The sequence below is a fragment of the Lithobates pipiens genome, unplaced genomic scaffold, assembly GCF_037356315.1.
Source record: "Lithobates pipiens isolate NorthernLeopardFrog02 unplaced genomic scaffold, aLitPip1_a1.2 Scaffold_8, whole genome shotgun sequence".
Lineage (NCBI taxonomy): Eukaryota > Metazoa > Chordata > Amphibia > Anura > Ranidae > Lithobates > Lithobates pipiens.
In genome coordinates this window covers 247,982,301-248,007,713 of record NW_027507903.1, presented here as the reverse complement: position 1 = coordinate 248,007,713, position 25,413 = coordinate 247,982,301, and the positions used below count along the sequence as shown (strand labels likewise).

Sequence of the window (25,413 nt, the reverse complement as noted above, 5' to 3'; positions counted from 1 at the left end):
TAATAGTACTATAATGGCAAGCTCATTTTAATGTGGATATTTTGTGCAGTTATTATTCCCATTATTGTTTCTAAGCAACAGGTTCATCTGAACATGCTTTGAAAAAGTGACACAAGTATGAAAATTAGGGCTTTTTCACATGTCCATTGAGCTGTGATTTTTTGCATTACACTGCTCATGTATGGTGTGAACTGGTGCATGGAAAACAATTGTTTTGTATGAGCCCTGTTTACACCATACATGTACAGGGATGTGCAGAAAAATGCACCTCAGCAGATTGAGTGATTCAAAGCTCTCTGATTTGGAGGGACTGTCCTTCTTCTGAGACCAAATGCCTGTGTCCCTCTTTTTGACCTAATGTATGGACAGCTATAATACGATGTAATATTAAAAGTGATACTAAACACACACTGTTTAATTTACACAGTCCATTTTTCCTATTGGATATACATCTGTCACATGACTCTGCTCTTTCCCAGCCTGTCTATAGGGAAAAATAAGCAGGAGGAGCTTCTAGTCCTCTGCTGTTGGTCACATGTTCAGAATAACAAAAAAACAAACAAAACAACAGTCTTTGCAATACAAAGTAAAAATAAATACAGTAAAACCTTGGATTGCAAGCATAAATCATTCTGGAAACATGTTTGTAATCCAAAGCACTTGTATATGAAAGCGAATTTCCCCATAAGAAATAATGGAAACTTAGATGATTTGTTCAACAACCATTTATTCATAGGTCTTTCAGTTTATAGTCCATATAAAAAGATTATAGCAATGTGATAGGTTGTGTAACCATAAAATGTCCATCCACAAATGGAAGACTCCACAAGGGGATTAGAAGCAAAATCCATCAGAAGCTACAGAGTATAAAAGAGAAGAGTATAAAAAGAAGTATTAAAGAGAAGAGAGGCAGCTCTAAGTCTAGCACCTCTAAGTCTCTTCTCTTCATTGAATGAAGCAACATTCAGCAACTCACATGGTTGATGATTAAAACCATCACATCTAAGTATGCAGGCATCTGGGGTAAAACTATCCCCCACACCGCCGGCACTCACCGATGTCAATCTGCAATTGTGAGCGATAAGATGACTCTGCAGTAGAGCGATCTGAAAGCGAGACTTCAAGAGCTCGTGGAGCACAGTGTGAATGGGATGACGTTGATGTCGGTGCAGAGGATGATGAATCGGGAGGATGTGAGTTGCTAAATGTTGTACCTTCATTAAATGTAACCATATTGCTACACTTAGAGGCACCTCTCTTTTCTTATATACTAAGTTGTGACTTGACTCTACTTGTATATCAAGACATCGCTTGTATATCAAGTCAAAATTTATGAAAAATGTTTGCTTGTCTTGCAAAACGCTCTCAAACCAAGTTACTCTCAAACCAGGGTTTTACTGTACTTGATATCAATTAACTGTTTTAAATTGTAATACAAATATTTATTTAAAATCAAATCTTTACTATTTTTTGGCAATAACATGGTGTGGGCAGATTTCTGCCAATCACAGGCTGTGTCACTCCCCTCCAGCCTGTGTCTTAGAATAACAGGGAGGTGAAGCCTCCATCAATCAAAACTGATGGGCTGCTCAGATGTGATAGGGAGGAAATGTTCAGCATAGAAAGTCACTGAAAACTGAGCATGTGCAGAGTTGCCTCAACAGCTGCAAAATCCCTAGCTGAATTGGGGGCATGAAAGGTAGAGATGGAGAGCAACAGGATCAACCAGGATTTTTTCAGAATACAGAAAATGACTCTCATAGTAACTGAGTGAGTAAGAACAGCATGTAATACAATATTTATCGATAATTTTTTATGATGTGGGTTTAGTGACACTTTAACTACCAAGAGTGTTATACCACACTAAACCATTTATCTAGTTACTAAATTATTGCTATTCCTTTTTTTGACAAAATACGTGTGTGTGTTGTTTTTTTTTTTTTTTTGCTTATATAATTTGTTCTGAAAGATGTCCCTCCTTGTCATCCAGGAAAGTTCAGAGGTATGGTGTTTTCATGAATTCTAATACCTCCTGTCATGTTCTTGTACAATCAGATTCTAACTTAACACATTTCATGACACCATGATAGATCACAATTACTGAGTTGACCATGTACGTAGAAAAGCTAAGGTATGTTCTCAACATGCATTTGAACTAAGAAAACCACTTGAAGCATAGTAAAATGTTTAATGTTACTAAACAGGTCTACTTCAATGTGACTAATTACTACTAGTTAAACCATGAAGTGGATAGATGAGAATCATCAGAGGCTTGCTTCAGAAGCCAATCCTGTAAGTAGAATTATAACTAAAAGCTCTTCTTTAAAATCAACAGATAAACCTGCTTGGTTGATTGTTCTAACTTTAGGCCCGGTTCACACCGCTGCGGGGGGAGATCCGGATGTGATTCGCACAGCAAATCACATCCGATCTCCGTAGCGATGCGAGTTCAGCCATACAGATAGTATGGCTGAATTCGCAGCGCTCCCGCAGCAAACTCGCACGGGACCCTTTTTTGGGTCCGCAACAGAATCGGGGTTCACGCCATGCGATCCGATTCCTGTGCGAGTCGGCAGATCGCACTGCGATTTGCCGACGGATCTGGGGGTGTCATTAACATAACATTGACACTCCCAGCCGTCCGCATAGGGCAGTGTGAACTGCCGGCGGGAGGTGTGCGATGCGGGTAAACGCCGCGGATTCGCGGCGTTCCCGCATCGCTATAGTGTGAACCCGGCCTTACTCTGCTTATTGTATTGGCCTGCCAAGTAGAAAAGCCATAGCCAGTTATTTTTGGATGATAGTGATTTGCAAAAGGTTATATATAACATTTTAGTGATGGGCCAATTTTTTTTTTTTTTAAGTTGACTGTGTTCTTTTTAAATCTTCCATTTGCCATCATTAGATTTGGCAATTTGCATTGTAAAATACCTTTCAAAAAGTTTTTATCAAAATAACGCAGCCAATGAAATGTCTAATTTTTGTCTGTATAGAAGAACGTGTCAGAAGATCATCAGAAGCAAGCTCAATTATTCCTAGAGCAATGCCAATGCTTACATAGGTAAGAATTTGCAGAATTATCTTTATTTGTACATTTTTTTCACTTTATTTGTGTAAATCGTAAAGATTATTAAAAAGTAATGTTCTGGTTTGGTGGACCACTAATCCAGCGCTGCAATTTTGTCCTGAGATCACACAGGTCCCCAGAGTGCCGCATTAGTTTTTCTTCTGCTTCTTATAATGTCTACAGCTAACGTATCATGAGCTGTAAACATCATTTTTAGCAGGGGTTCTGTGAATTCTGAAAATTTGTTGAGAAAGGATGATTTACATATGATGACTCCATTTAAAAATGTACATAAAAACTGCAAAATGATTATAGTTACGCAAAACAATGTTCATACAGTATATGTATAGACAATAACACAAATAAGTCTGTTGAAATGCCACCTTCATAAGTCTCTTTACATACTCACATGATGGTAACAGAGCTATCTGCTGTTATATTAAAGCTTAACCACTTCAGCCTCGGACCAATAAATACCTTAAGGACCAGAGGTCTTTTTGCAATTTCGCACTGCGCTGCTTTAACTGGTAATTGCGCGGTCATGCAATATTGCACCCAAACGAAATTTGCGTCCTTTTCTTCCCACAAATAGAGCTTTCTTTTGATGGTATTTGATTGCCTCTGCGATTTTTTTTTTTTGCGATATAAATGGAAAAAGAGCGAAAATTTTGAAAAAAAAAGATATTTTCTTCTTTTTGTTATAAGAAAAATCGAATAAACTAAATTTTAGTCATACATTGAGGGCAAAATTTATTCAGCCACATGTCTTTAGTAAAAAAAATGTCAATAAGCGAATATTTTTTGGTTTGCGCAAAAGTTATAGCGTCTACAAACTAGAGTACATTTTCTGGAATTTACACAGCTTTTAATTTATGACTGCCGATCTCATTTCTTGAGGTGCTAAAATGGCAGGGCAGTACAAATCCCCCCCAAATGACCCCATTTTGGAAAGTAGACACCCCAAGGAAATTGCTGATGGGTATGTTGAGCCCATTGAATATTTATTTTTTTTGTCCTAAGGGATTGAATAATGACAAAAAAAAAAAAAATAATTTTTTTTTACAAAAAGTTGTCACTAAATGATATATTGCTCACACATGCCATGGTTATATGTGGAATTGCACCCCAAAATACATTCTGCTGCTTCTCCCGAGTACGGGGATACCACATGTGTGGGACTTTTTGGGAGTCTAGTCGCGCACGGCACCCCGAAAACCAATCACCACCTTCAGGATTTCTAAGGGTGCAAATTTTTGATTTAACTCCTCACTACCTATCACAGTTTCGAAGGCCATAAAATGCCAAAATAGCACAAAACCCCCCCAAATGACCCCATTTTGGAAAGTAGACACCCCAAGCTATTTACTGAGAGGCATGTTGAGTCCATGGAATATTTTATATTTTGCCAAAAGTTGCGGGAATATTACAAACTTTTTTTTTTTTGCACAAAGTTGTCACTAAATGATATATTGCTCACACATGCTATGGGCAGAAGTCAAATTACACCCCAAAATAAATTCTGCTGCTTCTCCCGAGTACGGGGATACCACATGTGGGGGACTTTTTGGGAGCCTAGCCACGTACGGGACCCCGAAAACCAAGCACTGCCTTCCGGATTTGAATATAAAATGCTATAAAAAACAAACTAACCAGAGTCACCCGTAACACTTATACGGTGATCAGTGGTGAAAGGGTTAACTAGGGGCAATCAGGTGGTTCAAATTTTTATTAGGTAGTATATGGGGGTCCCTGGCGCTATATAAAAACCTGACGGGGAACCTAAATAACTAACTGGCTAACCAGCGTCACCAGTGACACTTATACTGTGATCGCTGGTGAAAGGGGGTGAAAGGGTTAACTAGCAGCAATCAGGGGGTTAAAACCATTATTGGGTAGTATATCGGGATACCTAGCGCTATAAAAACCTGGCGGTGAACCTAAAAAAATAACTAGCTACCTAGCGACACTAGCGACACTGATGCAGCGTTCAGAAAAATTATCGCTTAGTGACACTGGCAAAAGGGGGTGAAAGGGTTAACTAGCGGAAATCAGGGGGTTAAAACCATTATTGGGTAGTATATCGGGGTACCTAGCGCTATAAAAACCTGGCGGTGAACCTAAAAAAATAACTAGCTACCTAGCGACTGTAGCGACACTAATGCAGCGATCAGAAAAACGATCGCTTAGTGACACTGGCAAAAGGGGGTGAAAGGGTTAACTAGCGGCAATCAGGGGGTTAAAAACATTATTGGGTAGTATATCGGGGTACCTAGCGATATAAAAACCTGGCGGTGAACCTAAAAAAATAACTAGCTACCTAGCGACACATGCAGCGATCAGAAAAATTATCGCTTAGTGACACTGGCAAAAGGGGGTGAAAGGGTTAACTAGCGGCAATCAGGGGGTTAAAAACATTATTGGGTAGTATATCGGGGTACCTAGCGCTATAAAAACCTGGCGGTGAACCTAAAAAAATAACTAGCTACCTAGCGACTGTAGCGACACTAATGCAGCGATCAGAAAAACGATCGCTTAGTGACACTGGCAAAAGGGGGTGAAAGGGTTAACTAGCGGCAATCAGGGGGTTAAAAACATTATTGGGTAGTATATCGGGGTACCTAGCGATATAAAAACCTGGCGGTGAACCTAAAAAAATAACTAGCTACCTAGCGACACATGCAGCGATCAGAAAAATGATCGCTTAGTGACACTGGCAAAAGGGGGTGAAAGGGTTAACTAGCGGCAATCAGGGGGTTAAAAACATTATTGGGTAGTATATCGGGGTACCTAGCGCTATAAAAACCTGGCGGTGAACCTAAAAAAATAACTAGCTACCTAGCGACTGTAGTGACACTAATGCAGCGATCAGAAAAACGATCGCTTAGTGACACTGGCAAAAGGGGGTGAAAGGGTTAACTAGCGGCAATCAGGGGGTTAAAAACATTATTGGGTAGTATATCGGGGTACCTAGCGATATAAAAACCTGGCGGTGAACCTAAAAAAATAACTAGCTACCTAGCGACACTAGCGACACATGCAGCGATCAGAAAAATGATCGCTTAGTGACACTGGCAAAAGGGGGTGAAAGGGTTAACTCTAGGGGCAATCAGGGGGTTAAATCTTTATTGGGGGGTGATAGGGGGCTACCCTGGACCTAACACTAACTGTCCTGACAGTTTTTACTGTCACAACTGACACTGAATGCATTGATCAGTAAAGAAATGATCAATGCAATCAGTGACACTGTGACTGGGGGGGGAGGGGGGGCGGGGGGGGATCGGGGGGCGATCGTGGGGGGGATCGGGGGGGGGTTTGTGTGCCTGTGTGTACCTACATGTCAGTGTAGTGTTGGTGCACACTTACTTTTACTGTTCTCCTCGTAGTCCGGTCAAAAAGACCGCCCCGAGGAGAATGACATCACTTCCTCCTTCCTGTGTAAACAATACACAGGGGAGGAAGCTTCTCATTGGCCAGGAGCGATCCAGAGGGGGTGGCCGAAAACCAACGGCCATCCCCTCATCACGGAGCGCTCCTGGACCGAATCGGACCGCCGTAACCAGCGGGAGGGGGTCCGATCGGACCCCCCACCCGCTGGAAGGCAATCACGTAGATGTACGTGATTATGCCTGCCTGTGCCATTGTGCTGACGTACAATGGCAATACGGCGGTCCTCAAGTGGTTAAGTTCAGTTTAGTTTTAGCTTTGTTAAGTTTTTTTCTATGCAGCACCAGGGATATTACTTATCTCTAATGAAGTGTGTCCTATGTCCATTTGTCTGCTGCATGGAAATCTTCTCCTGGCTGCTGTGGAAATCTTCTCCGGGCTGCTGGAGCACTGATATTCTGGTGCTCACCAGAAGATAAGCCACTTTGAGTGTTTAAAGAGTTTTTCCACCTGCCTGCCCCTTACACCTGCCTCCTCCATTCATAGAAATAGGTATTATTCTATCCCAGAATTCAAAGTGTTCTGAAGATCCCAGGCACCCAGGAGGGACAATAAGGCATGGTAAACATGGGAGTGAGGGATCAGATGAGGGGGGCCTGGATTTACATTCCTAGAAGTGTCGAAGTGCTTTAAAGAGACCGCAGCCAACAAAAAAAGGTACACAAAACCCAGGCTGCTATAGTGGTCAGGAGTTTGTTTATGTGTCCGTGCTGCTGGTGATATAATCAAAATTTCAGTGCAAGTAAAAGGGTTAAAGGATTTCTAAACACAAGAAAAAATGTGATATATTGCACTTCACCAGTCCTTAGATGTGGTAGCCGCATTAGTTTTATTTTTTTCAGGAAACGACTAGAGGGCAAAATTATAGATGAGAGTCCTTAGGCTGAGCTCTGAGAGAGAGGCACCTAAAGACATGAGGACTTTAGACAGTTCCTTTTATGCTGATCTTTACCCCTGACTGTCTTACTCAAGCGTTTACTGGCATATTGACTTTTGCAAACCTGCCAGTACACCTAGGAATCTGTTTACCGTATTTGCCGGTGTATAAGGCGACCCGGCATATAAGACGACCCCCTAATCTTACAGGACAAAAACGCTTTTAAAACTGTACTTACCGTATAAGACGACCCGGCTTTCGAGGCTTCCGAGGCTTCCGAGGCTTCATATTTCTTCCTTCTTCCTGCATTTTCTGGAGCCAATCACGGCAAGCGATGTATTCTATTAATGAATACAAAGCCTGCTTGGATTGGCAGAGGCTGTAACATCATCAGCCCGCGCTGCTCTGACTCTCCAAGCCAATCAGAGCAGGCTACAGAGTAGCCTGCTCGGATTGGCAGAGATCGTTACTCCAATCCGAGCAGGCTTTGTATTCATTTGAATACATCGCTCACCAAGATTGGCTCAGCGGTATATACTGTATGTAGCCGAAGCTACACACAGTATTACCGAACACCCAGCCGGCATCCGAGGGGCTGACCCGGCGTATAAGACGACCCCTGCTTTTTGGCCATTTTTTTTACATGTAAAAGGTCGTCTTATACGCCGGAAAATACGGTATTTAAAAAAAATGTCACAAATAGTCCATGTAGTGTTTGTAATATGTGTGAAATGCCAAAAGAGAGGGGGGAGAAAAGAGACAAGTCTCTTTAAAGAATAATGGGATTTTAATTGAGACAAGGTCAATTGATAGGGTGGGCACATGAGACACCAATTATTATTTTTTAAATGTATTAATCGTATCAAAAACATATAAAAATGCATATATATATCGTATTTGATGGACCATGAGACAATGCTTGATAAACGTAATCTGAGGAGTTGATAAGCAGAACCAACATGTTTCGTATGATTGCTTCGTCAAGGTTTTGCATATACCACAGATTTCATCTATATTACATAGAATAAACATATCATTAGTATAATAAAATACAATGGTTGATACATCATCAAGAAAATGATTAAACTTCATTGTGGTCACATTGGATAGTATCATGATCAATTGTTTTTATACATATTAGTTATTGTGCCTACCTGGTCCTTAAAATAATTAATGACCCTATGCGCCTCTGATTGCTGCTCCACCACATCACAGGTGACGCAGATAACCACACCCAGTTCCCACTAGGAGTCAGATCCCAGTTGGGCTGCCAGAGGGGAGATCGGACCGTGCCTGTCTGTCAAAATGTAAACAGCAACAGTTATCTAAAAAATAATAGATTATACTATAGTGGTGTTTATAATTATATTTTTTTAGCTTTATACATACACTTATTTTTATATTTGGATATATTTTGTTTTTATTTTAGTGGTCTAATTTAATGGGGAAAAAAAAGATATAATAATACAAAATATCAAGAAATATAAGTAATAAAAATATATTGTAGATATACTTATAGCACTGGTGCTTAAAGCGGGAGTCCGCTTTTTTTTTTTGTTTAAAAGCCAGCAGCTACAAATACTGCAGCTGCTGACTTTTAAAATAGTGACACTTACCTGTCCAGCGCGCCCGCGATGTCGGCACCCGAAGCCGATCTCTCGATCGTCTCTCGGGTGCTGCCGCCGCCATCTTGGGTATGGGAATCAGGAAGTGGAGCCTTTCGGCTTCATTTCCCGGTTCCCTACTGCGCATGCGCGAGTCGCGCTGCGCAATAAGGATGGACCTGCTGCCTCTGGGATCTGTGTGTTTCCCAGCAGGCAGCAGGGGACTTTCAGAAAGGGGCGTAACCTACGCCGCCTTTCCGCAGAGAGCTATCCCGGAAGAGGGTGCAGATACCTGTACTGTACAGGTACCTGCACCCCCCTCCCCCCTGAAAGGTGCCAATTGTGGCGCCGGAGGGGGGAGGGTTCTGATGAGCGGAAGGTCCACTTCAGGGTGGTCCTCCGCTTTAATACACCTCAAAGTCTATGTTTACAAAATATTTAAAATGTAATATATTGGAGCATAAACGGGTAATACAAATTTTAGTGGATGGGAAAATGCCAATATTCCAAGATTTGGGACAGGAATTTAAAAATAAATGGCTACAATATCTCCAGCTAAGGACATTTATCAAACCAATCGAGATGGTAATTAATAGACAAACAACTATATTCTAACAAATAGCAATAGATAAAGATAAATCGATTAAAAAATTATCTAAGATATATAACCTACTACTTCCCTCTGGAGACATTAAGGAAATAATAGGAATAAAAAAATGGGAGGAAGAAAGAAAGAAGGGAGAAGAGGGGAAGGATTTCCTTTTTTTTTTAATGAGTTTTTGAATGTTGAATATTGGATAAATGTTAATATGATGTATGGCTTAATATTGGATAAATGTTAATATGATGTATGTTTTCAAATATAAATAAAAAGTAATTTGAAGCAAAGTCTATGTTTAACATGCTATTGATATCAATGGTGATTGAAGCTTAAGCTTGAAAAATAGGCAATTAATTTACCCTGCTATTGCTGTATCTGATAATGTAAAGCGATAATGTCTTTGTATTAAATAGGCAGAGTTAGTCTACTTAGATAGAATATGGGCCAATAGAATAAAATAAAACAAATAATAACATAGTACTATTTATAAAGCAGACCAATAATCTAATGATAGATTATTGGTCTGCTTTATAAATAGTACTATGATAATATACATTATCAGCAATAGCAGGTTAAATTAATTGCCTATTTTTTTAACTGGACAAAAAATAGACTCCATAGTGTTAACATCATTTAAATTAGCTCCATAGAAAAGTCAGCATACTTAATAACTGGACAATTTATTGTCTTCAACTTAAAACACTTTTTCATCTTTTTAGAATTCAGCATCCAAATATATTAGATTTGCTTGGATATGTCAGAGCCGATGACTCAACGTGTTTTGTGTACCCATATCTGAAACACGGATCCCTCTTCAATAGGTTGCATTATACTGTAAGTTATTATAGTTATCTGTTCCAAAATGTTTTCATAATTATGTCAAAGGTGGTATTATTCGAACTATTGTATAGTAACATTTGGTATTTTCTGTTATGGTTGTTGCTAGATAATTCTGTTATTTTGTCAGTGGTTGTAAATCAATTTGCCCTCATATTGGCTTACTTGATTATTACCATAGGATAAGACTTTACCTCTTTCCTGGGAAGTACGCTACAATATTCTAGTTGGAGTGGCAAAGGCTATCCTTCACCTACACACAATGAGCCCTAGTCCTGTGATCTGTGGAAACATAACTAGGTATGTAGAGCCATAAAATAAAAAAATACTTATGTATGCAATAAAAATTGTAAAATGTGTTTTTACATAAAACAAGCCAAATTCCTTGAATCTGCCTATTCTACAATTCTTAGCACAGCAACATTCTGACTGGCAGAGGCGAAAAAAGGGGTGACCTCATTAATATGCTGCCTCTACTTATTTGTCCAGTCACTGGGGTGAGTGCTAGACCAGGCTATATTGGTCAACTGCAATAAACTGGATACAAAAGCCTAAGGCTGGGTTCACACCATCGCCATATGCTGCTCCCAGCAGGGGTCAGGTGCATCCTGGTTCACCATTTCAGGTCCAATTTCAGTCCGAATTTTTGTCTGAATTCGGACCTGAAATGGAAAAAAATGCACAGGGCTCCTGTGCAAATTTGCTCCGGAGACCGCAGCAGAGATATGTGAACCGGCTCCATAGAAAAAATCTCCTGCTGTTGCCAATTGGATGCGTGGAAACCAGCACCACCAGTTATTAATCCTTTGGCAGTTATGGCTATTTACTTATACATTTCGATCTCATAATTAGCTGTGTGCCTAGAGTGGACCTTTAGGCACCATTCACCCTTGCGAACGGGGCTATTAGCGATTACATGGGGGAGACCCAGCAGGGTCCTCAAATAGCTAAAGGCGGCAGTCCCATTGAAAACAATTGGAGGTAGACAGCTTACAGAGCTAATCGCAACCACTCCCAGTCACTTGCATGTAAACTCTAATGAAGCCATTACCTGTGAATCATCGGCCCTGGGAGCAGACTGTCTATTGTGTCCAGGAAAAGAGTGGAAAACTTTGGCCTTGGGGGTAAACACAATCAATAAGCCCTTTCATGGTAGAAAGCATATTTCTGTGCACTAAGGAAAGTTTACTATGCAAAGAGTGACATGGTACTGCATTGATTGGTGGGTATAGTGAAAGTGGATATTCTTGACGACATGGTTTATTGTGACAATTTCACATCTTCTAGCATCAACGTTCACATAGCAAATCAGAGCCACAAAGTAAGTTGATGCTGGGGGGGGGTTGTTCAGGTGGCAAATGCCCTCCTGTCCCCCTTACTCCCCAGTTCTCCAAATTTTCTAAATAAAGTGCCAGTTAATTGTCCTTCAGATTTAAAGGGGGCCAGCCGAAGTGGAAATTTTTCCTGGCGTCAGTGGGAGTAAAACTACGCACATTTGGTATAAGGGGGCAGAATAGTGCCCCATTGTTGGTATGACTGGATGGAATAGTGCCCCGTTGCTAGTGTCTCTGGGAGAAATGGTGCCCCATTGTTGATGTCAGTTGGCAGAATAGTGTCTTATATCACTGGGAGGAATAGTGAGTACCTTAAGTGCTGAATAAAGGCAAGCAAAGGGCCGCAGTTTGGAGACCACTGCTCTAGAGTAATAATCACTTTTACTTGCCTTATTATGTGTCTCTGTTATACTGTAACATTACAAATTAACATGACACTAACACAATACTATTGCAAACATTATATTGCACCATGGCGTTGCACCATTTTCACATCTAACTGTTGTTCATATTTTCCCTTTTTCTCTTCCAGCAAAAATATATTGCTTGATCAGCATTTTCAGCCAAAGCTCTCTGACTTTGCCATGGTCCATTTGAGGTCTTACCTGATAAATCACATTAAAACTATCAAGATGGATCATGCCACTCTGAAGTTCCTGGGATATTTGCCAGAGGAGTACATTAGGAGGGGGGATCTGTCAGTGAAAACTGATGTGTATAGCTATGGAATTGTAAGTATGTGAAGAATCACCTTTAAAACTTTGATTCTGAACCAGGAATTTCATTAGAGAGGTTTATACTTCATATAAAGTTTTATGAAGATGAATCTTAAAGTTAATGCTGAAGTATAATTTGCAGAAAGAATGGGTAAACTAAATACTGTCTACCAAAGAAATATGTTTGTAAGAAGGGTTTCAACACTCAGTGTAGATGACTTTCTTAAAAAGACCTGTGGTTATAAAGAAATGACAGCTAAAAGGAGCATTCTTTAGCATAAATTCTGACATTTGTGGGATTTCTGTACTCAGGCAAACCCTACAGTGCCTTGAAAGCCCTTGTACACACGGTCGGAGAATCTGTCGGAATGAGTCTTATCGGACCGTGTCGTCAGATAATCCGACTGTGTGTGGTATGCATCGGACTGATTCCGTCCGAATCTCCGTCCGACCCAATTTTCCAACATGTTGGAAATATTTCCCGGCCAACTAGGCCGGACGGACCTAATCCGATCATGTGTAGAGAATTTTCATCGGACCAAGTGCCACGCATGCTCAGATCAAATTCCTACATCAAAGCTATTGGCTACTAGCCTGAACGTAGTCCCATCGTAAGGAAAATTACGTCATCACGTTCTAAAAGATCGGATTTTTCGCCAACTTGGCCCGACCGTGTGTATGCAATAGTTTCGGACACAATCCGTCGGACTAAATCCGACGGGCAAAATCCGATGGATTTGGTTGGAAAAATCTCCGACCGTGTGTACGTGGGCAAAGAGTATTCATACCCCTTGAAAATTTCCACATTTTTTTGCCATGTAACAACCAAAAACATAAATGTATTTTATTGGAATTTTACGTGATAAACCAAAACAAAGTGGCACATAATTGTGAAGTGGAAGGAAAATTACTAATGGTTTTCAAACTTACTTACAAATAAATACGTGAAAAGTGTGGCATGCATTTGTATTCAGCCCCCTTTACTATATACCCCTAGCTAAAACCTAGTGGAACCAATTGCATTCAGAAGCCACCTAATTAGTAAATAGTGAGTCCATCTGTGTGTAATTTAATTTCAGTATAGCTGTGAAGCTCTCGGGGGTTTGTTAGAGAACCTTAGTGAACAAACAGCATCATGAAGGCCAAGGAACACACCAGACAGGTCAGGGATAAAGTTGGAGAAGTTTAAAGCAGGGTTAGGTTATAAAAAAATATCTCAAGCTTTGAAAATCTCACAGAGCACTGTTCAATCCATCATCCGAAAATGGAAACACAACTGCAAACCTACCAAGACATGGCCGTCCACCTAAACTGACAGTCTGGCTGGGCAAGGAGAGCATTAATCAGAGAAGCAGCCAAGAGGCCCATGGTAACTCTGGAGGAGCTGCAGCGATCCACAGCTCAGGTGGGAGAATCTGTCCACAGGACAACTATTAGTCGTGCACTCCTCAAATCTGACCTTTATGGAAGAGTGGCAAGAAGAAAGCCATTGTTAAAATAAAGCTATAAGAAGCCATGTTTGCAAGAAGCCATGTGGGGAACACAGCAAACATCTGGAAGAAGGTGCTCTGGTCAGATGACACCAAAGTTGAACTTTTTTGCCTAAAAGCAAAATGCTATGTGTGGTGGAAAGCTAACACTGCACATCACCCTGAACTCACCATCCTCACTGTGAAACATGGTGGTGGCAGCATCATGTTGTGGGGATGCTTTTCTTCAGCAGGGACAGGGAAGCTGTCAGAGTTGATGGGAAGATGGATGGAGCTATATACAGAGCAATCTTAGAAGAAAACCTGTTATGCCGCCACCACACTACCAAATTTTTAGACGGACTAGGTCCAGTGATCTTCCCGACGGAATTTCGTCTGTGTTCCAATGGACTTTCTGAACGAACGGACTTGGCCACACACAAGCACACCAAAGTGGGACAGATTCGAACATGATGACGTATGACCGGACTAGAATAAGGAAGTTCATAGCCAGTAGCCAATAGCTGCCCTAGCGCCGGTTTTCATCCATTGGACTAGCATACAGATGAATGGATGAAAAGATTGGAAACATGTTTTAAATCTAAAGTCTGTCTGATGAAGCCCACACATGATCGAATTGGTAGATTCATTCCATTGGACCTTTGCTGTCGAAAAGTTTGGTCGTTTGTACACGGAGTCTGCAAAAGACCTGAGACTGGGGTGGAGGTTCACCTTCCAGCAGGACGACAACCCTAAACATACAGCCAGAGCCACAAGGGAATGGTTTAGAACAGTGCATATTCATGTGTTAGAATTGTCCAGTCAATGTCCAGGCCTAAATCCAATTGAGAATCTGTGTATCTTCTTGTGTATATTCTTGCTCCATCTACTGGAGAACACTTAACAGTAACAGGTAGAAACAAACAATGTCTTTGAGGTTAGAGAAACTAACAGATGCAGATAAGGTAAACAAACAGAGCTCAGGCTACAGTCTACATTAAATTTAGACTAGGAATACTACAGCATACAGTAAGGTCCCTATACTTAAACAAACGTTATCCCTCCTCTTAACCTTAACTGTAACTAACCAACACCTGACCTTAAGACTATCTATCCCTTAAAAGTACCTTGTACCAATTTGAGAGAAATATGTAGGCTATGATTGCTGCCCTACTAAATTCTAGTTGCTTGGTTGTGTCTGGCTTTGATACTTGCTAAGTCATTGACTCAAAACAATTATGCAGAACTCCTGATACAACTTGCAAGTCGAGGAATTTAAGATCCATTTGTGTACTGCTTTAATGCATGGGCATTATGGCACGTTATGCCATGCTTTCATGCAAGTTTAATTTAGAAAGCCCATTGAAGTCAATGGGCTTCCAATGCATCAAAACACTATTCAAAATAAATGGCACTGCAGTGTGTCAATACATGTAAGGTGTTACCATGCGTTACCACAACACATATATTTAAATTGGCCCTAAGAACTTTGTAAATATTACAAACCTGGTATAGTTTCATAGTTAATCAGGTTGAAAAGACACAAGTCCATCTAGTTCAACCAAGGGAACATAAAAAAAGTAAAAACATACAATCCCATATATAGTACACAGTCCGATCCCCATGGTTGATTCAAGGCAAAAAACCCCAACAAAGCATGATCCAATTTGCTCCAGCAGGGAAACAAAATGATTTCCTGATCCCCCAAGACATATTCCCTAAAAAACTAACTTTACATATACATGTTAGTATCCAGTTATATTATGTAAATTTAGGAAAGAATACAGTCCTTTTTTTAAAGTAATCTACTGAGCTAGCCAATACCAACTCTTGAGGGAGTCTATTCAACATCTCTAATGCCCCATACACATGATCGGACATTGATCGGACATTCCGACAACAAAATCCATGGATTTTTTCTGACGGATGTTGGCTCAAACTTGTCTTGCATACAAGACATGCATTAAGATAAAAAAAACTTCTGCCTTTACAATCACTTTAAGTGTTTTTATATTTCCAGTATGATCTTGCTACCTACAGCTAACAACAAATTAAATCATGTTATGGTCACTGCTCCGCAGATGTTCTTTTATATGAAAATTTGTAATAAGCTCTGCATGGTTTGATATTACCAGGTTCAGCAGAGCATCATTCCTAGTCGGGGCTTCAATGAATTGTACCATAAAATTGTCTTGTAATAAGTTTATACATTTTTGCCCTTTAATTGTTCCTGCAGTGCCATTACTCCATTCAATTTCTGGGTAGTTATAATCCCCCATTATTATCACTGTCCTAGCCCATGCAGCCTTTTCTATCTGTGCAAGGAGCTGAGCCGCCACCACCTCATTAAAGCGGGAGTCCCGTAAAACATTTTTTTTAAAGTCAGCAGCTACAAATACTGCAGCTACTGATTTTTAAAACAAGGACACTCACCTGTCCCAGGGTCCAGCGATGTCGGCACCCAAGGCCGAACCGTCCCTTAGTCCTCGGATGCTGCTGACGCCATCTTCGGTAAGGGAATCAGGAAATTAGATCTGTAACCAGCTGCCGAACTATTCTTTGTTTATTTAAGCATTGAAGATGTAATGTGACATGTTCATTTAGATGTGATTCCTTATCTATTGCCTGTATTTTTTTTTTTGTATATGTTTACTTTATCCTAATAAAAATTTTGTGGAAAAAAAAAAAAAAAAAAAAAATTAAGCTTTGCGGCTTCACTTCTCAGTTCCCTACTGTGCATGCGCGAGTCGCACAGCGCAATCCGAATGGTCCTTGCTGTCTCTGGGACCCGTGTGTGTCCAAGCAGACAGCGTGGCAGGATGGAAAGAGGCATAGACTCACGTGGGAATCTATGCCCGGAAGTGGATACAAATACCTGTCTTAGACAGGTATCTACACCCCCTCTCCCCTGAAAGGTGCCAAATGTGACACTGGGGGGGGGAGGGTTCCGAAAAGCGGAGGTTCAATTTTTGTGTGAACCTCCACTTTAACACTGAGAGGTGTTAACTCCAATGATTACTTTTGTAGTATGCACACCTATGTGCAGTTCCACTGATAATGCTTCAGCCTCATCACACTCTCCATCAACTAGGTCCTCTTTCACACTCGCTTTGAGATCACTTCTCACATAGAGACAGACACGACCAGTCCGTTTTACCCTGTCTTTCCAAAATAGAGCATAGCCAGGAATATTAATAGCCCAGTCATGGGAAGAATGAAGCCAAGATTCAGCAATACCAATTAAATCATAGTTTTCTTCATGCAGCAAAACTTCCAACTCACCTATTATGCTTGGCAGACTTCTGGCATTGGTGAACAAGCACTTTAATGCATTGTCACATTTTGCATATGTATTTTGCATATGCTTTATTTTAGTACAAATAGTACAATTTCCAATGTTTTTCTGTAACATGGGAACCTTCATATCACCTGCCATAGGCCCTCCCCCCATCTTTCCCTATTCCACCCACCAATAGGGGCTGACCCCTGTCTGATCTGTCTGCCCCATTATAATATACTTCTTCCTTCCCCTCAATCCTAGTTTAAATACTCCTCCAGCCTTCCCATAAACCTCTACCCCAGCACTGCAGACTCCCTTCCATTTAGGTGAAAACTATCTTTAGCATATAGGTTGTACCCCAATGAAAACACAACCCAGTGCTCTAGAAACCCAAATCCCTCCTTCTTACACCAGGTCTTTAGCCATGCATTCAGTTCTCTAATCTCCCCCTGTCTATCCTGTGTTGCACATGGCACAGGCAATATTTCTAAGAATATCACCTTGGAGGTCCTTCCCTTCAACTTGCAGCCTAGTTCTTTAGGCTGCAACCATTGGAACCTTCCATAAATTCTGTCATTGATTCCAACGTGGACCAAGACAGCTGGGTCATGCTCAGCCCCTCCCAGTAATTTATCAACCCGGTCCACCACATGCCAAGCCCTGGCACCAAGGAGACATTCATTTGAGGCAATCCTGGCGACAGATTATTCTATCAGTCCTTCTGATTATAGAATCATCTATTACCATCAACTGTCTAGACCTACTTGCACTACCCTCAAAACCCCTACTAGATGGTCTGTTCTCCTGGCTGTTAGGGGTAGCAGTGACATCTGGGGCTGCCACCTCTGAGCTTGCCCCCCCATTCTTCACCCAACTTGGCAAATCTGTTTGAGTGCTCAAACCCAGGGCTGGCCTTCCTTTTCTGTGAGTCCCTACCAGCCCCTCTAAATACAGTAACTCATATTCCGACCTGTTAATCCTGATTTACCCACCATCCTCCACATAAACTATACTAACCACCTGCTCAGTGAGTAGGACCCCTTTCAAGGTTGTCAATTCTGCCAGTGTTGCAACTTGCTCCTCCAGATCTCGAATATGAGCTTCCAGAAGGGCAACCTACTCTCATCTGTCGCAGTGGTATTCATCCTGGAGCTGCTGCTCCATTGTTGTATAGTTGATACGATCAATCAATGATCCAGGAGGTGCCAAGGTCAGAGATTCTTCAGCAATGGGTTTTGTTTTTTTCATAAATGAACAAAATAATCTGCAATCCTACTACTACACAAAAGAGATGTGAATCCATATGCTATTCTATTGTACAAAGTGTACAGCTTCTTTAATTAATATGCCATTACTTTTTTTAAGTATGATTTTATATTCCTCATATTAGATCATAATGGAAGTTTTGAGTGGATATCAAGCTGTGGTGGTAAATGGATCCAAGACTACTTTCCTTGTAAGTATTTTCATAAAACAAAAAAATATACAAATTGTATTGGGAAATTACATATAGAAACGGGTACATACATTACAGTTGCAAAATCATGTGTAATTAAAGTGGTATTAACCACTTAAGCCCCTTACCAATTTGCAGCCAAAGGACCAGGCCCCTTTTTGCGATTTGGCACTGCGTCGCTTTAACTGACAATTGCGCGATCGTGCGACGTGGCTCCCAAATCCCAAACAAAATTGACATCCTTTTATTCCCACAAATAGTGCTTTCTTTTGGTGGTATTTGATCACCTCTGCGGTTTTTATTTTTTGCGCTATAAACAAAAATAGATTTTGCTATAATAAATATCCCCAAAAAATATATAAAAATTTTTTTTTCATCAGTGTAGGCCGATACGTATTCTTCTACATATTTTTGGTAAAAAAAAACGCAATTAGCGATTATTGATTGGTTTGCGCAAAAGTTATAGCGTTTACAAAATAGGGGATAGTTTTATAGCATTTTTATTAATATATTTTTTTACTAGTAATGGTGGCAATCAGTAATTTTTATTGTGACTGCGACATTATGGTGGACACATCGGACATTTTTTACACATTTTTGGGACCATTGTCATTTTTACAGCAATCAGTGCTATTTAAATGCACTGATTCCTGTGTAAATGACACTGGCAGTGAAGGAGTTAACCACTAGGGGGCAGTTTAGGGGTTATGTGTGACGTTATGTGTTTTTCTTTATTGTAGGGGGGCATGGCCTGGCATGTGACATCACTGATAGTCTTTCCCTATAAAAGGGAACAGACGATCGGTGACAGCCACACTAGGAAGCATGGGGAGAAGTTTGTTTACACAGACCTCTCCTCGTTCTTCGTGCTTGCTCCTGCTCTATGTGTCTATAAGAAACATAGAGCCATGGCTCCGCCCCACCCCCCACTCTCTCCTCATTGGCTCACTGGCTGTGATTGACAACAGTGGGGGAAAATGGGCTCCCGCTGCTATCTCAGCCAATGATGGAGAGTCCTGGCTCACCCAAGGCTATCGTGAACATCGCTGGATCAGAGGAAGCTCAGGTAAGGATTGGGGGGGGGGGGGGCTTGCACACAGAAGGTTTTTTACCTTCATGCATAGAATGCTTGAAGGTAAATCCTTCAGCCTTTGAAACCATTTTTAAAAGAGGTATGGACAAAACTTTTTTGGCTGTATTTCTCCTATGGATTACAGGAGTGCACTTAGTTCTGCACTCCTATGACCCAGGTTCAGTAGACAGTGGGATCAGCTGACATCACATAGCCAGTGCACTTTCTGCAGGGATCCTGGCAATAATGTTGGGATCTGCCCAGATGCCTGACCAGCAGCTGGCTCTGTCTCTCAGCGTGCCACTGAAAGCCTGAGCCAGCCGCTACCATTCACCGGTAAATGCAGGACTGGCAGAGCAGTGCGATTGACAGTCACCACTGGCTCTCTGTTCAGTGAAGACCGGAAAACTGAGTTATCAGTGGTCTGATCACTCAATTCTCGGTATAGAGCCGGCAGGGGACAGCTATCTAGATGACGATGTGTTTCTTTTTTTTGTAAACCCGTACGTCCCCTTTTTAAAGTGGAACTTCACTCTCTCAATCAACATTGACTATTTTTAATCTTTATGCTGCTTTTACATTTTACATTAGTAGATGGATAGGAAAGTATATCATATTTACTTGTTTTAAGCTTTGTTTTTACATTTCTTCAGTTACTTCCTAGTTTCCATGCTTAGGCAAATGATGTCATACATACACCCAGGAGTCTTCAGTAACTGAGGAGGGGCTTCTCAGCTAAGCACGCCCTCTCTTGCTTGCTTTTCTTTGAATAAAAATATGTATTAAATAGCATTTTTGGTTTGTGGTGCTCAGATGAAGTATAGTTCCACAGCTTTTCCATAAAACTGCCCAGCAACAAAACAGGGAAAAGCAAAGTACTGTAAAACGTACAGGCTCCTCCCCCTAACCTATGACTGTACAATCAAAGAAGAAGCAGACTGAGCTACAGTGCCTTGCGAAAGTATTCGGCCCCCTTGAACTTTTCAACCTTTTGCCACATTTCAGGCTTCAAACATAAAGATATAACATTTTTATTTATTGTGAAGAATCACCAACAAGTGGGACACAATTGTGAAGTGGAACGAAATCTATTGGATTTTTGAAACTTTTTTAACTAATAAAAAAATGAAAAGTGGGGCTTGCAAAATTATTCGGCCCCCTTGCGTTAATACTTTGTAGAGCCACCTTTTGCTGCGATTACAGCTGCAAGTCGCTTGGGGTATGTCTCTATCAGTTTTGCACATCGAGAGACTGAAATTCTTGCCCATTCTTCCTTGCAAAACAGCTCGAGCTCAGTGAGGTTGGATGGAGAGAGGTTGTGAACAGCAGTTTTCAGCTCTTTCCACAGATTCACGATTGGATTCAGGTCTGGACTTTGACTTGGCCATTCTAACACCTGGATACGTTTATTTGTGAACCATTCCTTTGTAGATTTTGCTGTATGTTTGGGATCATTGTCTTGTTGGAAGTTAAATCTCCGTCCCAGTTTCAGGTCTTTTGCAGACTCCAACAGGTTTTCATCCAGAATGGTCCTGTATTTGGCTGCATCCATCTTCCCCTCAATTTTAACCATCTTCCCTATCCCTGCTGAAGAAAAGCAGGCCCAAACCATGATGCTGCCACCACCATGTTTGACAGTGGGGATGGTGTGTTGAGGGTGATGAGCTGTGTTGCTTTTACGCCAAACATATCGTTTTGCATTGTGGGTAAAAAGTTGGATTTTGGTTTCATCTGACCAGAGCACATTCTTCCACATGTTTGGTGTGTCTCCCAGGTGGCTTGTGGCAAACTTTAGACGAGACTTTTTATGGATATCTTTGAGAAATGGCTTTCTTCTTGCCACTCTTCCATAAAGGGCAGATTTGTGCAGTGTTGATTTACTCCTATGGACAGACTCTCCCACCTCAGCTGTAGTTCTCTGCAGTTCATCCAGAGTGATCATGGGCCTCTTGGCTGCATCTCTGATCAGTCTTCTCCTTGTCTGAGCTGAAAATTTAGAGGGACGGCCAGGTCTTGGTAGATTTGCAGTGGTCTGATACTCCTTCCATTTCAAAATGATCGCTTGCACAGTGCTCCTTGGGATGTTTAAAGCTTGGGAAATCTTTTTGTATCCAAATCCGGCTTTAAACTTCTCCACAACAGTATTACGGACCTGCCTGGTGTGTTCCTTGGTCTTCATGATGCTCTCTGCGCTTTCAACAGAACCCTGAGACTATCACAGAGCAGGTGCATTTATACAGAGACTTGATTACACACAGGTGGATTCTATTTATCACCATCAGTAATTTAGGACAACATTGGATCATTCAGAGATCCTCGCTGAACTTCTGGAGTGAATTTGCTGCACTGAAAGTAAAGGGGCCGAATAATTTTGCACGCACCACTTTTCAGTTTTTTATTTGCTAAAAAAGTTTAAATTATCCAATAGATTTCATTCCACTTCACAATTGTTACCCACTTGTTGGTGATTCTTCACAAAAAATAAAATTTTTATATCTTTATGTTTGAAGCCTGAAATGTGGCAAAAGGTTGAAAAGTTCAAGGGGGCCGAATACTTTCGCAAGGCACTGTAATTTTGGTCACTCTGCCTTGTCCTCCTATCTGCATGTTCCTTGTTAGCGCAAGCATTTAATCAATTAATTTGCTCATAGTGTTACACCTCCCTCTCCCATCCAAGTCAAATTCAGGTACCTACATGGATTTAAATATCATTTAATGGTGTATTAAATAGATTATTTTATTTCTCCCTGGAGTTCAGTTTTAATTGAGTGACTTCAAGCAAAAGGTTAAATCTTTCACTAGTAAGAGATTAAAATAGCTTGCGTTCTAACCTACCAAAGACTTTTTTCTTTGTAACCTTTCATGTTATTCTTGCTTGAAGCAGTACATCAGAGGTGTTTGATAGAAAGAGAATATCCAGTACGCTTATAATTGTGCTTCCCTGAGCACCTCTCGTTAATGAAACTTGTTTTTTATTTAACAGAGGGAACTTTTTTGGGAGCAAATGGAAAAAAATGGAATTGAGTATCTAGTCCATTTTAAGGATTTGAAGACAAGCAAGTGGCCTTCCTGCATAATGAAAAATCTTCTTGGTGTATCCATTGATAGTACAGAAGTACGTGCCAGACGAAGGCCCACAATGAATGAGGTTAGGAGGTTACCTTTCTGTCCCTTTCTTATGAGCTGATGGTTATTATTTTCTTAGAATTCTTTTTGATTAATTTTTAATATTCATTTAGGTTTTGAAAAGAATGGAAAACTGTACAACTTCTGAAAAGCCCCGCGAGGACCACCCAAAGTTACCGATGTCCATTCCGCCTTCCATATGGCCTGGACATGAGAGCCAATTCAAGGTTCCTGTGGAGACAGATGAAACCATGGAGGATACCCATAATATATGTGAAAAAAATAAGGGAAAAGAATGTGGCCAATCAGAGGAGTCATTTTTAGGCAACACCAAAAAGGATAGGCCTGCGGAAAAATGTAGTTCTTTGTTAATGCAAAGCAAATATGAATTACATGATGTTTTTCTGCATACACCAGGTACAGTTTATACAAGCAGACCAGTGGAGTGCAGCTGCTCATTTGAGCCATACAGTGGAACCTTCTGTGAAGAGTGTGTAGCAAATGGTTTCAGCCATTAAAAAAGGAATGTTGAGTAATATTCAATTAGAAACAAAATGAACAACACAATACAGTAGTATGATGTATTCAGTATCTGTAATACAGATGTCAAGGTATGTTCAAAGTAACAGAGCAATGTGAATTATTTACTTTTACTGTAGAGAATGTGATTTTACTTGCTAGTTTCTTTCTGTGATTTCATAGACAAATGTATATCATTTCAATAGAATTATTTATTCTGGCATTATTGCATTATTATTATTATTATTTCATAGACAAATGTATATCATTTCAATAGAATTATTTATTCTGGCATTATTGCATTATTATTATTATTATTTCATAGACAAATGTATATCATTTCAATAGAATTATTTATTCTGGCATTATTGCATTATTATTATTATTATTTCATAGACAAATTTATATCATTTCAATAGAATTATTTATTCTGGCATTATTGCATTATTATTATTATTATTATTGCATTATTGTGAAAACAGCTCTATGTTCTTTTGTCCAGTGTAGGGAAGTTAGACTGTAGAGGATTTTGGAAATATGTCATTTTGGAGCTTTGGGGGTACAAGAAAAAAGGGAGATTGGAGTCTTGGTATAGAAGTATGAAACTTGGGTGGGTTGTGAATTTATCTGGGAAATGGGATTGAGTTTTTACCAGAAGAGTGGTATTATGTATTACTTCATGTTATTCACAGATCAAATCCCACATGCCAGCAAACACTGCTATTTAATCTGTAATTTCCTTAAAAACAATTCTCTTGTGTATAAATTATTTAAAAGTATCTTTGTTATTTATGTAAGTTAATAAAAACATTTTTTAAAGCATATTTAGTTTACATTTGAGGCTTAAATTCAAAGGCAATTCGTTTGGAAGCACCCCAAGAAGTACATAAAAAAAAACAGTTTTTTTATTTTACCTTACCACTTCGCCCATCTTATTATATTTGACACAGCCAACATTAAAGTTTTTCAATATGGTAAAGTGTGTAGAGAATAACAATGGCGGATATCTTGTCCCCTGTGCAAGAATGATTTTTGGGCTCCCCCATTCAACTACTGCCCAAATATAAATTATAGTAGTTAGATAGATAGATAGTAAAAGAATACCCTATACTTTCTCAGGGTTCATAATCTACAACTAGGGTCCAACACCCTCCTTCATTTCAGGCCTGAATGTTGCCAGAAGAAAACTGGAAAAGGATTCTGTATGTTCCGGAGGTGCTCAGGCAGGAAGGTGCAGGACCCCAACATAACATCACTTCGATATTACAAAAAGTAAAACAGTAAGGGCATCTTTAAGAATGCTCCCTGCATCTCTCCTGCCTTTGAAGTCAAAATCTAAATTCATATAGCATTATGGGTATTATGGGTTTATCCAAAAATACTGCACAGCTGCAGATGCAGTTTTCTTTCAGACTCTTTCTCTCTCTGACTAAAACTCTTCAAAGCGGAACTTTATGCAAAAGGGAAAGTTACGTTTTTCTGCCTCCTCCTCCCTCTCCTCTCCTACTTTTGGCCCCCTTTTTTTTTTTTAAGTGCGGGCCCTAGTTTTGATAGGTAGACACTCCAAATTCCGCTCAAATCGCCTAGCTATCCCCCTTTTGCCTTCAGCCTTCTGGGACACATCACACCTCCCAGGAGGCTGTGGCACCATTCATGCATGCACAGTGGGAAGACACTTGTGAAGCCATAAGGAGTCACAGCCTGCATCCCAGAGTAAACATGGCAGCCCCGTGGACCCAAAGACTTAGGGAAAACCAGCCTGGATGAGGATGGCACTGGATTCCTGGACAGGAAAGTATCCCTTTTTTAAAACTCAGCAGCTACAGTATTCATAGCTGCTGACTTTTATTTTTTTGGGGGGGGGAGGGGGGGCTGAAGACCCTCTTTAATGCACTGTTTGAACAGAGCAAACATTAAGGGGGGGGGGGGGGGTGAGGCGAGTCAATCCACTGAGCCGTTCAGTTGTGTAGATACATTTCTTCTCTGTTACAGGGGCCATGCCATGTGAGTG

General features: G+C 40.5%; 1 protein-coding gene across 1 annotated transcript in view; it reads left to right on the top strand.

The window, feature by feature from the left end:
* Positions 1–24,226, top strand: part of IRAK3 (interleukin 1 receptor associated kinase 3) — a 40,088-nt gene extending 15,862 nt beyond the window's left edge. Inside the window, exons 4-10 of the mRNA XM_077469676.1 lie at positions 2,994–3,061; positions 10,313–10,427; positions 10,612–10,730; positions 12,297–12,495; positions 18,620–18,685; positions 22,741–22,905; positions 22,997–24,226. Of these exons, the coding sequence (XP_077325802.1) occupies positions 2,994–3,061; positions 10,313–10,427; positions 10,612–10,730; positions 12,297–12,495; positions 18,620–18,685; positions 22,741–22,905; positions 22,997–23,401 (1,137 nt within the window). The 3' untranslated portion in view covers positions 23,402–24,226. The remainder of the gene's footprint in view (positions 1–2,993; positions 3,062–10,312; positions 10,428–10,611; positions 10,731–12,296; positions 12,496–18,619; positions 18,686–22,740; positions 22,906–22,996) is intronic.
* The last annotated feature ends 1,187 nt before the right edge of the window (positions 24,227–25,413 follow it).